The following is a 13,347-nucleotide window of genomic DNA, read 5'->3' as shown; positions in this document are numbered from 1 at the left end:
AAGGTGGAGCCTGCAGGACAGAGGTCAGACACAGGAGCCATGGGGACTTCCTCTGTCACAGCACACAGTAGCCCCATATGCTCCCAGCCTACTGAGCAGCCTACTAAGTAGACACAGACCAAAAGCTAACTGTCAAAAAAAGTCTGTCAGTGCCAACTTTCACCATAATACTCTATAATATCAAAATCAAAATTGTTTTGCTCTGTTGTTATTACCATGAAGAGAAGTAAAGTACAGGAAGTAGTAAATAAAAACAAACCAGGTAGAAACCGTCTTGCTTGATCACAATTTTGGAGAGGTAATATTCAATTTATTCACTTTGGAAGAGACATAAGCACTGCAATATTTTCTTAATAGTTCTATAAACCGTATTTGCTACTTATGCAAATAACATGGAAAGGTTTAGTTTATCCACTAGTTGCTGGAAGATAAAGGCACAGAAATGTTCAATAATTTTTATGAAAATTCTGTATCCTTCTTTAAAAAAATCATGTACTCTATTAGAATATAGGCTGTTAATATCTGTTCAGATACTGCAAAGAATATTAATTGTACACACTCCATTATGATGGTGATAAAATTTGAGATAGAATGGATAAAGCCATTTGATTGAAATAAAAGTTATCACCAAGTCTTACCCTGAACTTGAATTAAAATAAAGTATTTTTAAGACCCAATGCTATACATTCCAGGAAGTGAAAAATCAAGAGTCAGAAATTCCAAAGACATCAGATCAGATCCAAACTAAGATAATTTAAGAAAATTTCATCCTCCTCCTCAGTCAGAAGAGATTACTCTTTTTTTTTTTTTCTTTTTTTTTTTAATATGGAATATGACCTAACCATCCCGGGCACGTGACTTGGAGCTTCTGCTTTGATGGGAACACACATCATTGGATGGCTTGGAATAAAAATGTGAAAGGAAGCAACATGGAGATCAAAACAACTGGCCCTAATGCCTCTTAGTCTATCACCATTAACTTCCATCTGCTGAAAACTGATTATTGAACAAGACTCCCATTTAAATGGAAGACAGGATTAAATACTGAAAAAAACACCCTGCATGGAGCTTAAAGCTTTCTGCCTGGGGATAAGGAAAATGATTCAATATATTCTGATGCCTCTTCATCACAAGATTTTAAGCAGAGCACGTTTTAAAAAGCAACATAGATCTTACCATAATCATGGATTCTGGTAGAAAAGCAGAACCACAAGTGTCTGTCTGAATATAATAAAGGGAAAACTTAGAAACAGGGGTTTGGGACAAAGTACATAGCAACTGCTCAATTGTTGGGTGCCAAAAGGAAGGTGGAAATATATACCCATTCCCAATGTACAGCTGGTAGATCCACATCTGGCACAACTGCAGTCTCTGTGCATCTAAAACTAGACAGGTTGAAGATGTGAATTGCTGGTAGAAGTCGCGTGCTAGCCAGCATGGTGGGCTTTCCTTCTCAAGGAGAGTATGCTGGTCTCCCAGTTTCAACAGGGTTGATGTTATTTTAAAGACCTGAGAACTAACAATGCTGTAGTAAAGGCAGAAAAGATGCTTGGCTGTTTGACAGAACTACAAATTGTTTCAGGAAAAATAACAGTGGCTGTGATTTGTGGGTTCTCACACACCGCTATGGTCTAATAATGCCAGCCTCTTCGAGCTCTCCATGTACCTGGTGGGAAGAGACAAACTCCCAGAGAGCAGGGGAAAGAAGGGAGGGAAGAAAAACTGTTTCTCTTTCCATTTGTTACCTAGAGAAAGGTCCTTTTTCCCACTGACTACAGGGGGATCCCATAAAAATTCTTCTCACAAGGCTGGAGATAATCTCTGTGATTATCCCAGTGAGTAATACTACAGCAAACCCACCATTTTGAAAGATAAGATTGCAGGTATAAACACAACAGATATATTAGACAGAGACTTCTTACATACAAAAGCATTTATTTCTATTTTATGTCACTTTTTTTTTCCCCAGTTTACTAATACACATATATACAAACTATTTCTAATCTACAAAAAACCTACTCAGTAGAAGAAACAGGAAATTTTTCTGTGCCAGCACCTAGACAGATCTTTAAAATGGAATCAGAGCCTTAAAATCAGCTTAAAATCTAGTTCATTTTATCTCATTTCTTGAATAGAAAAATGAACTGTAAATGTGATCTTTGTTAGAGCAAATGAAAAGCCGAGATCTGAATCTGGAGTAAATCACAAGGGTGCTGTGAGGGCCACAGCGAGGAGCAGTGACACCCAGTGGCACAGTCTCTCTTGCACTTGATGACTGTGTTCGACGAGACAATTTCAAGACAACTATGCTATTGGGTTACAGATACAAAGAGGATTACAATTACTCCAGCATGGAGAATCAGATTTCCATTCCTCAAGAATGACTAAAATTCCCCCAACTTCTTCTCTCCACAGATGGTACTGATTTGAACAAACCATTCCATGCTTCCTAGAGTAATCATGCAGCTTGTTTAAATTTTCTAAACATGACTCAACTATGATGAAGTGATCACTGTTCACACTAAAAGCAACCGAAGCCAAAAATTGTATCTGTGAATTATTCTTTCAGATTAAATTGGAACTATAACAAAGACTTATCTATCTGCTCTAAGATACTCCCACTTTGTTACGAGCCTAAAAGAAACTATTTTTCTTCCTGACTTCCAGAAAAGTGCATTTAAAGAAAAAAAACCCTGAAAAGGTGTGCTTGGGGTGGTCTAGGTCACAAATTGTCTGTGTCTGTATCCTGATTACTTTGTGGGAATTCTAGTGCTAATCGCATATTTAAATTCCCTGGGAATCATGGGTAGGATCCCTTAAGTTCATCATCATTCACCCAACAGTCCTTCCCTATCCAATTACATTGCATTTGCTATAATTCATTTACCTTTGGGTGTAAGGAGGTTTTCAAAGTCTGTAATTTTTGGTGCAATGTACTCTATAGTTTTCAATTTAATAGCTTTTAATTCAGCTTCTGAAAGCCAGCCAGGACGCCGGCAGAGAGGCTGGCTCTGAAACGCTGGTAATTCCGTTTCTGGACAGGACGAGGAATTAGGTGTTTTCAGGTTCATCCACCATTGTTCACATGATGGCCAAACTCCAAGGAAAAGTGCCCGGAGCCAGATCCACATGGGATTTTAAGCTCCTAAAACCTATTTACGTGCCTGAACTCCTACTGAAGTTGACAGGAAGTTAAGCACCTAAATAGAAGTTACTTTCACAGATCTTGGCCCCAGTTCCCTATGCTCGTCTGGCTGCAATGCTAATCAGCCCTTCCAAAGTTGGCAGACTGCTCTGAGATTAACTTTTTATTTGAGAACCTAAATGAAAGGAAATTCCTGGTAGAAAAGGCACCTGACTGTACAAAGAAGACTCAGGTAAAGTTGAACTGGGCCAGTGGAACTAGTTTAAAGCAACAGAAACACTTGGTAGAAAAAATCTTATTTGCAATGCAAAGATAACCTAAGGGCAGCAAAGGACACAGAAAAAAATCTACTGAGAAAAGAGAGCAGTTACTGCTTTCCATAAAGACTTCTGTGGAAAGCAATGACTACAGCTGCACGGGCCGGGAACAGAAGACAGTAATATGATATGGCATAGTTCCTAACGAAGTTAATAAAAAAACTCTGCCTACAGAACAGCTGCTTGTAGCTGGAGTTTGGATTAAAAGAACAGCGGCAGCCTAGAAGTCTGTTGGGTGGTATTAAGAGTATCAACAGGAGGAAAGTGAAGAACAAAGTAGAACAGATAGCAGTGGGCACACAATGAAATAATCTTCAGAAAATTGAGGTATTGGAAAAGCAGATTAATATTCCATATTGCTTATCTCTATTAATTTTTGAAAGCTTTGTTACCCAAAGGAGTTTCCTGGGTTAAGCTGATATCCCTGATGATACTAAATACTACTCTAGTATGGACTGCTAACTCCTTGTGAGATAAGGTCCTGGTTGGTATGAACAAGGACATTGCAAATAGGTCCCAGATGATTTTACTAACATAAAAATGTAAAAAAACTGTAGACTATTTTTCCCATGACTTGGGACTGATACTATCAGACATGCTTTAAAGGAAATTGCACAGTTGAGAACACGTCTTAAAAAAGCCTCCTTGAACTAGATCTCTGAGTCCCTAGCACATTAGAAAATTCAGTATCTAACTGTGGGGTCTAAGAAATGAAAGATCAAGTCTTACATATCTAAGGATAAATGCACACCTTGAAACTAAGCTTAGAAAAGTAGTGAATAACTATCAATATTCTTGAGTCTTAAATTAAATCAAGAATGCCCAGCTTACCAACAAACTGGACTACTGTCTACTTTTCAGTAAACAACATATTTGACCTCAAAATGCTTTCAACATCAGCTTTGTATGTATATCTCGCCACTATTTCTTTTATGTTCTGAGTTGACCTAGTCCTTACAAAAAAAGTTCTTTCATCCTACACTACATGATTCCTCTATTCTTATCCAACTTCTTATAAAAATAACGTCAATGCATTTTCATTGGCAGCCACCAACTGATCACTTCATTTGTCTAGTGAAGACCTGCCATCAACATCAAAGCCATTAACTTACATTTGGAGATATCAACTAATGAGAAAATCTAAAAAAAGATCCACACTATTAGGAAAGTAGAAGTCTGGAAAAGAAAGCAGTTTCAGTCATCTTGGAAAGAAGTGTTTCAAAGATTCTTAGTCATGATTCACCCCATGTTTTTGTGATGCTTCTGCTTTAATACATATTGGAAATGTGAGCTTATAGCACTGTTTGAACATGTGAAACATACTTCTCTTATCTGCAGTAGTGATATGGAACAAAGTTCTTCCATTTTCCATACTGGGGCTCTGCAACAAGTGATTCCTCTGGATAACCAGGCCAAAACAGTGCACTTCCACATCATGCTTGGGACCCTCAGGACTGCTTTAAGGTACTGACTTAAACGATTCTTTCACTGCATTATGGGCATTTGTAGTTCTCTTTACAAGTTAATGAAGAAATTCATGCAACCCCAACTCCTAGAGCTGCCATGTCCTATGAAAAGAATATATGGTGGTAGAAACAGACCATTTATTTGGGTATGAAGAAGGTTTTAAGCCCATGCTACATTTTGTGTTCCTCACAAGCCTAAATGAGAAAGGTGACCACATTTCCTAGTAGGCACCTCCAACTCAGAGGTACAAAACCAGAATCTTTATAGGTTCACTTATTCAGAGAATAAACATGTTTTAGCACAAGTAACAACAAATGATGATAATTTGCCAGCTCCACACCAGAAGACCCGAGAAACTTTCCTATTACCAACCCTTTCAGGCACTCTTCTTTTTCATCCACAAAGCATACTTCTGTGCACAGCTACAACTTAGCATAGGCCAGCAAAATTAAGCTCAGATTAAATTAAAAAATGTTTCTTGGACAATTTCCTAGCAATATTTCATTTAAATGGAAGTTATGAATGAATCTCTGTTCAGCAGAAAACAAATAGTAAGGACTGTAACCATAGTACAATGTGGTCCTCAACCTGTTCCAAGATTCTGTGTTCAGTTATAATATTAAATAGGACCAGTAGTAATGAGAGAAAAATTACTCTGCACATGTTAATTTTATGATCAATACAGTTAATATTTTCAGAGAATAATAAGAAGTACAAGAAATATCTAAATTTTAAAAAATTGACAGCAGCTGTAGTTTTCTTTTGGTTATTTATACTTTGAACCCTCCAAGCGGCTTTTAATTCTTTTATTTTTATTTTTAACTGAATGGCTATTACACCAGCCCCAGACTTCTGAGTTACCTGAAGCTGCACAGCTTTACTGTCTTTCTGAGAACTATCCTAACAATTTATGGATCTTTTTCCCTTCTAAAAATTCACTCAACCCTAATGAAATTTAATTTTAATGTATGCATTTTCTTGAAAATAATCCAAGGGTAGCTATTCAGTCATAACGTTCCAAATCATTTTTGCATGTGTGCGTGCTATATTGTCTTTCAAATATCGCATGATATTTTTAAACACAAAGTAACATTACCACTACAAAGTTGACAGATTTTTTAACATACTGCAGCCTGGCAGAAGTGGTTTACCATGACAATGGAGCTAGATTAGACACAAAACACTACTAATCTCCTCATAAATTTAATCTTCATGATTCATGTTTAATTTTACCCAGTTATGAACAAGATTACCTAAAAAAAAAAAAAAGGAAAAGTCAAATAATCTTGGTAAGAATGCAAAGGTCAAACACTATGCAGTGAGACACTGAGCCAAATTCGATTTCACTTTATGTCAGAAATAAATGCATTGTCAGTGACTCAGGGCTGGCTACGTATTCTGTGACTAATCTTAGACCACCATAAATAAGAAGCTGACAACAGCTATAAAACTGTTTCCATTCCCAACCATGAATCTCCAATTCCTAGTAGCCAGTCACCAGAAAACAATTCATGCAAACACACAGTAAAGGAAATGTCCTAATAATAACTAGTTTGCTGTAAATATGACTAAGCAACAACCTGTAAGCCAAATACTAAAACAGCAAGAAAGAGTTTGTGCAGTGTATGTACCAAAAAAAAACACAAAAAACAAAAGATGTGTTGTAGTATAAACCCTTCACTCAGGCAACTCTTAGTGATAAGATACATCAGCCACGTGTTGTTAGAAAATAAAGTCTGTTTGTTTTTGTTTTATTTTCTCCTGCTAGTACAACTCTACATAATGTAGACCACAACAGGCTAGTACTTTGTCTTTCAAGCTCATGGCTAATACCACTTCCACAGTTTTTCCAGGCTTTCCTCAAGCACTAATTAACATCCAACCCCAAATTCCTCAGAAATTGCTACAACTAACTTTCACAGGTGCCAGGCTTCTTGACACTACCAGCAGCCTTCCTCCGCCTTCCATGAAGTAGGCAACCCAGGAAGCCTCCTGTTCTCATCTGTACCAGAGGGTAAAATGCCTCCTATAAACCTGTCTCCAAAACTTTCTGGTTTTGGACGAGTCCAGTTTTAATCAGGCATTGGCTTGCCAGTCTGGGCACCCATCCCCAGTTTCAGTCTTACTGTAGCTCTGAGTCAGGACTGACTTTTCCCCATCCAAAGGGTGGAGAGATACAACTGCGATTCAGAAGTGTTCTTAGGTGCATGCTCACATGCATCCATGTTCAGCGCAGCAGTTAACCTCAGTACATATTTCCAGCCACTGCTGTAAGATATAAGCATGGTTATCTCTAATATTTAAAAACACTTCCTTCAAAAAAGGATTTTGAACCCTGTCAATGGACAGAAGTTTCTGAGCTAACAAGAGGAAAGATGACACAGATAGAGTTCATAAATCTCCAATAAGCCAGAAAGGACGGGACCCACTGTATTCTAAAAAAGGAGAAAGAGGAAGCCCTGTTTCTTCCCTTCCACTATTAGAATCAAGTTTAGAAAAAAAAAAAAAAAAAAAGAAAAAAGAGAAGGATTTAGCTGCCTGTAGTGAAGCAGGTATTTTGGGCCTGCTTGCCTCTTGGTTATCACTTAAATTAAACAAAGAATTAGCTTCAGTAATCTGTTACCTCTTTCTGGAAGTGTACTGGCATTACATATCTGTTCTTCACCATCACCAGCAGATGTTGCAGCTTTTATTTTAAAATGGTAAGAAATATTAGAAAGCAGACTTCTAAAAATATGCAGCGTATCATAAGATGAAAAATTTGTAGAACTTCCTTCAACTGTTACGATGTAATGAGTAATCACACCGTTGGATGAAGCAGGGGGGTCCCATTGCACTAGGATCGATTGCCAACTCATTGCAATACAGCGAACATTCTGGACAACATCTGGGACTTAAAAGATGCACATACACCAGAGGTTAATATTCCCACACAATTGAAATTGTACTCACAGAACAATATCATTGGAGAAGCAGCCATAATATCAAAGACAGGGTTAAACATTCCAGAGGCAGACAAATAGATATTGTAATAAAAATGTGTTGAAAGAACAAAAATATGTCTTTGTCCTTATTATATGGTTCATTTCTGAACAGCATGATCATGAGTGATCCAAGTACTTGACACAGAAGAGGCCATCTATCTGTCTTTTTCCTTGTTGTGTACTCCAGTTTTATTTTCTCATCTCATATTTCCCTACGTTTTTGTAATCAAAATGTAGTAGAACATACACAGTAGTGTGAAACTCATACACTCCACGATAGCATCAACAGCAGAAACTTCTTTTGTCTCTTAGCTCTGTTTCTTTTAGACACTGAATCATCTCTCTCTGTCCTTTCAGCTGAGGCATGACCTGCACATAAGTCACTATGCAGGCTTCAGAGCTTCCATATCAATGCTATTACCTTATTGCTCCCCACCTCCTTGCTAGTAGGAGAAATTTTAAATGCTTATAAAAATTTAATAAAAGGTATCAAATATTAAACTCATGCTTAAAATAGAGCATTTACATGTGAACAACTGATTAAATAGAACAATGAATTGGATCTCAGAAAAGGCTAAATTGCTGGCTGTACAAGCTAAGAGAAAGTGAATACATAATGAGGGGTGGCCGCACCTATCTCCTCTACTGAAACACGTCCAGGAATCCGTAAAATAGTGAAAGAACTGTTACTGAGGAAACAGATATAAAGGGAAACATGTTAACTATCACTGCACAAAGGTAGATGAATCTCTTTAAAACGATTGTCTTTTTGGTTTGAAGAATAGTCTTTTCACAAAATCTGAGAAAAAGATTAAAAATGGCTAGACCACACTTCCACGGGCAATGTCTCTCCAGCACTCCTGAGGAAAGTACCAGGGGAATGGACTGTCAGTGATGGAATGAGACAACTGAGGGGTGACTGTGGCTCTTGGGCAGCACAGCCTCCACCTGCAGGGATCCAACAGCCAACGTGAACCAGTTTAGTGATGGTCCAGATTTTTCACGGTGTTCTAACAGCTGGCTACAATAAACAGCATTTTTTCTTTTTCCAAAACTGATGTTTTATCAGCTCTGGAAATATTATTTCATTGGAAGTGTGATCTTGAAAAATCACAGTCACCATTTGGAACCTTTTGATATTTCCTCTACTTCCTTTGCTATCAGTGCTAGGGAACTTGGGAGATCAGACATGGCCCTCTATCCGAACCCAGTCTTCTGGTTTTGACAGCACTTGTACAGTAGAACAGCATGGCACATGACAAAATTCCACGTAATTAACTAAATCAGTTATATTGCACAGCCCTCCCCAGTTGTAAGGAAGAACAAGATGTAACAAATTATGTATTTAATTAGAGACTTGTTACCCTTCCTAAAATAAATAATAAAAAATTTTAAAAAATTACATTTGTTTAATAGAATTTCTAGTTCATTTGCCAATCTTTTGTCCAGTTTTTTTGGTACTGCTAAAGTTTCAGTTATTTCCACACGGATCTGAATTATTGCTTTGATCTGCAAAGTCTGATATCTATCTAATTTTCCTCCCTTTATCTGTGATGCTATTAAAATAATTATAGTAGTCATATAAGCCTCTCATTTCAGATGAGGACATTTCTAATTCTACACTTCCAACATCAAACTTCAAACCCAGTCTATCTGGTACAATAGGAATGGGAATTGGTGTTACACAAGCAGAAGACAATGAGATAGTGTTATGTTACACTTTCTTTGGAGAGAAGAGGAAGGCTGCTGTTCAGTAACACAAGGAAAATCTACACAAACAAAACTGCAGCTCATAAAAAGTCACATCTAACCTGATTCCATCGTTGTAAATTGGACAGCATGACTGAACTGATTGCCGTTCCCAAGTCTGGTAAATGCAGATACACTGATAAAGTAAGTGCTGAATGGTTCTAATCCAACAAGGTTTGCCTCATTGTATGAACCTGAAACATTCTTAAAGAGGAAAAATTATTAGTACACAATTAATCTTTGTGAACATTGTGGGCCTCACCTTGAACATGCTGAAAAGAAGAGATTTAGAGCTACAGTCTTGCTATAGTTTTGCTATAGGTTATTTAGAGCTATAGTCTTTCCTCTCCTACTCTCAGTAGCTTTCAGTCAGACAAAGTAGTCCCTGAGCTCAACTAAAAGGAATGCAGGGTCAAATTCTTCCTTCCCTTTCTCCTCTCCCTCTTTCAATGCAGCTTGTGAGGAAGATATGCTAAAGGATGGTATCATAATTACACAGCATTTTTAGAACAGATTAACTCCACATATGTCTTCTTTTTTTTTTTTCACCAATACTGAGAACTCTTGTTACCTCCACACCACCTTATCAACCCCCTCTCACCTTCTACTTTCTTACTACATGTCTTCAATGGAAAAGGTCATGGGTCATAGCTCAACATTTCCTTCACTTTACCTGAGTCAGACACACGGACTGATGAAGAGCTAAAACCCACAGTTTGGTTCCTCATAGCAGTTTTTCAGAGAATCACAGAATGGTTAAGGTTGGAAGGGACCTCCAGAGGTCATCTCGTCCAATCCCCCTGCTCAAGCAGAGCCACCTACAGCAGGTTATCCATGACCATGTCCAGACAGCTTTTGAAGATCTCCAAGGAAGGAGATACCGCTCTGGGCAGCCTGTGCCACTGCTCCATCACCTGCACAGTGAAGACATGCTTCCTAATGTTTAGACGGAACCTCCTGTGTTCCAGTTTGTGCCCATTGCTGCTTGTCCTTGCACTGGGCACCACTGATAAGAGCCTGGTTCTATCCTTTTTGCAGCCTCCCTTCAGGTATTTATACACATTGACAAGATCCCCTGTGAGACTCCTCCAGGCCGAGGAGTCCCAGCTCTCTCATCCTCTCCTCATAGGAGAAATGCTCCAGTCCCTTTGTCATCTTGGTGGCCCTCTGCTGGACTCTTTCCAGTAAGTCCAAGTCTCCCTTGTACTGGGGGACCCAGAGCTGGACACAACACTCCAGGTGTGGCCTCACCAGTGCCAAACAGACAAGAAGGATCACCTCCCTCAACCTGCTGGCAATACTTTTGGCCACCGTTAGATTATTTTGCAGCAAGGGCACGCTGCTGGCTCATGTAAAACTTGGTGTCTGCCAGGACTCCTAAGTCCTTTCCTGTAAAGCTCCTTTGCAAGTGGGTGGTCCCCAGAATGTCCTGGTGCCTAGAGTTGTTCCTCTCCAGGTGCAGGACTCTGCACTTCTCCTTGTTGAACTTCATGAGACTCTTGTCAGGCCACCTCTCCACCCTGTCAAAGTCCCTCTGGATGGCAGCACAGCCCTCTGGTGAGTCAGCCATTCCCCCCACTTTCATGCCATCCACAAATTTACTGAGGGTATCCCATCGTCCAGATCATTAATGAAGATAAGCAGGACTGAACCCAGTACTGACCCTTAGGGCACTCTGCTTACTGGCCTCCAACTAGACTTTGCACCACTGAACCCTATCCTCCTGGTCCAGCAGTTCAGTCAGTTTTCAGTCCCCTTCACTGTCTGCTTATCTAGCCCTTACTTCAATAGCTTCTCTAACAGGGTCTTATGGGGGACACAGAGCATTCAAGTAATATTTTGTGCATGTTTTGAAAGGACTCTAATAGCAGCAGGGAGAGAGCTAAACTTCAGCAAGAAAACCTGGTGAGCATTTTGTGGGATTCACATCATCAGGGAATTATGGTGACTAACTTCAATATTTCTAAATACATTGCTCTGCCTCTCTCTCTGCCACAATCTAAATCCAGTTTCTTGGCCACTACATTAGATAACATGAAGAAACATTACTTTATATAACAGGAAGAAACTTGGAGCTCAGCAGATGTATTCAAATACTGCTGCCAGTTTCTGTAATCTAACTGGGTTTAAGTCTGCCACAGATAGACCATGGCCTTCTTTGGTGGCCTTCATGAGCTCTCAAAGAACATGATTCCAAAGGCAGCTCTCTATAGAGAGCTCTCTTCCTCTTCCATATCTGCATTCTGCCCCGCCTCCTCCAAAGACCATGGAACAAACTGGATCATGACAGCCCTTCATTCACCATGGGGAACAGACTGCAAAGACTGCACAGCAGGCCACCTCATGGGGAATGACTGCTGCAATGGATAAGCTTAACAACAGCACAAGCACTTCCCTTGCGTGCTAAGTCTCTGGAACTGCTGAGGGAGTTTGTCAACACAGTATCACAGTGTACCTCACACTGTATGTCTTAAGCTCATAGCTGACTGCAGCAATGCCTTTTCACTGTAACTTTTAACCATGTCTCAGGTGAACAGAACTCACTATTTAGTTTCTAAACCTGAGATGCAATCCTGATCTCACTTGCTGCCCTTACAGTTCATGGCAGATATTTGATGCCATGCCAGCAACCAGACATAAATGCCTTGACCAATTTCTACATCTAATTTTATAGCTTCTATTTCAGTTAAAATTTATTCTGTTACTCTGTAAAACAAACAAACAAACAAAAAATGCAAACCTCTAAACATTTTAAAACTATTTTTCAAGATGACAAGAAATTTCTTTCCTTCTTTTTTAATCTTGGAAGCCCACAGATACTAGATGGCTACACATAGGCAGATACAAGTCACTTCTGTCATTTTCTAACAACAAACTTACAATGAAATATGAACTACAGATTAATAAAGCTCATCATTAATGGAATATTAGAAGCTGAAAACACATTAAGATGTAGACATATTTTTCTATCTAATTTTAAAAATTGAGTTATAGACATTGTGGGATGGTAAGTAAGCTGTCTTAACAAAAAGGAATTTATAGGAGCTCCATAATTCTAGGAGCATAAGAGACATTTAAAGTATTTGTCATAAATGTTGTTTGTAAAACATTAAAAAAAGCATTTATCTGACAAAGAAATTAAACACAAATATTACAAACATACCTGATAAAATATTTCTTCAGTGTTGTTTTGATAAATCTTAAAATTGTATCTCATAATAACACCATTTGGCTGAGGACTTGGATCCCATTTTAGCCACACAGAATCTGAAGTGTAATTGGTAATGGTCAAATTCTGGGGTGGAGCTAATGGCACTGCAAAAGAGAAATGCTCTTGACTTACAAATTACAAATAAACCAGGCAAAACCAAACATAGCAGCAGAACATATGAACATTTGTTACTATTTCAATCTGAACTCAACAAAACAGCACTTCATTTCTATCTTTTTGTTTCTTTCTTTCTTTTTGAAAAGAAACAAATTCCATTAACCAGGAATATGTTTAGTCAGCAAGGGATCTTCTCAGATACCTAAGAAAGCTATTTGTCACTTAAACAGGCCCATTGTCAGAGCTAAGACACTTAAAAAGTCATAGTACATGTATCTTGGAATTAAATATATTTCACTTCCTAAAGCTTATAGTGAGCACAACTCAATAACAGGAGAACATCATTTACCACACAGG

The 13,347-nt window shown here is 38.5% G+C and overlaps 1 protein-coding gene across 1 annotated transcript in view; it reads right to left on the bottom strand.

Moving 5' to 3' along the window:
* The window catches only part of PTPRQ (protein tyrosine phosphatase receptor type Q), a 107,645-nt gene that overhangs the window by 53,385 nt on the left and 40,913 nt on the right, over window positions 1–13,347 (bottom strand). The window contains exons 23-25 of the mRNA XM_035544349.2: window positions 12,826–12,977; window positions 9,725–9,866; window positions 7,553–7,822 (exon numbers count right to left, since the gene is read on the bottom strand). Coding sequence (XP_035400242.1) covers window positions 7,553–7,822; window positions 9,725–9,866; window positions 12,826–12,977 — 564 coding nt within the window. The remainder of the gene's footprint in view (window positions 1–7,552; window positions 7,823–9,724; window positions 9,867–12,825; window positions 12,978–13,347) is intronic.

The sequence above is a fragment of the Cygnus atratus genome, chromosome 1 (assembly GCF_013377495.2).
Source record: "Cygnus atratus isolate AKBS03 ecotype Queensland, Australia chromosome 1, CAtr_DNAZoo_HiC_assembly, whole genome shotgun sequence".
Taxonomy (NCBI): domain Eukaryota; kingdom Metazoa; phylum Chordata; class Aves; order Anseriformes; family Anatidae; genus Cygnus; species Cygnus atratus.
This window is presented reverse-complemented; position numbering and strand designations above follow the sequence as displayed.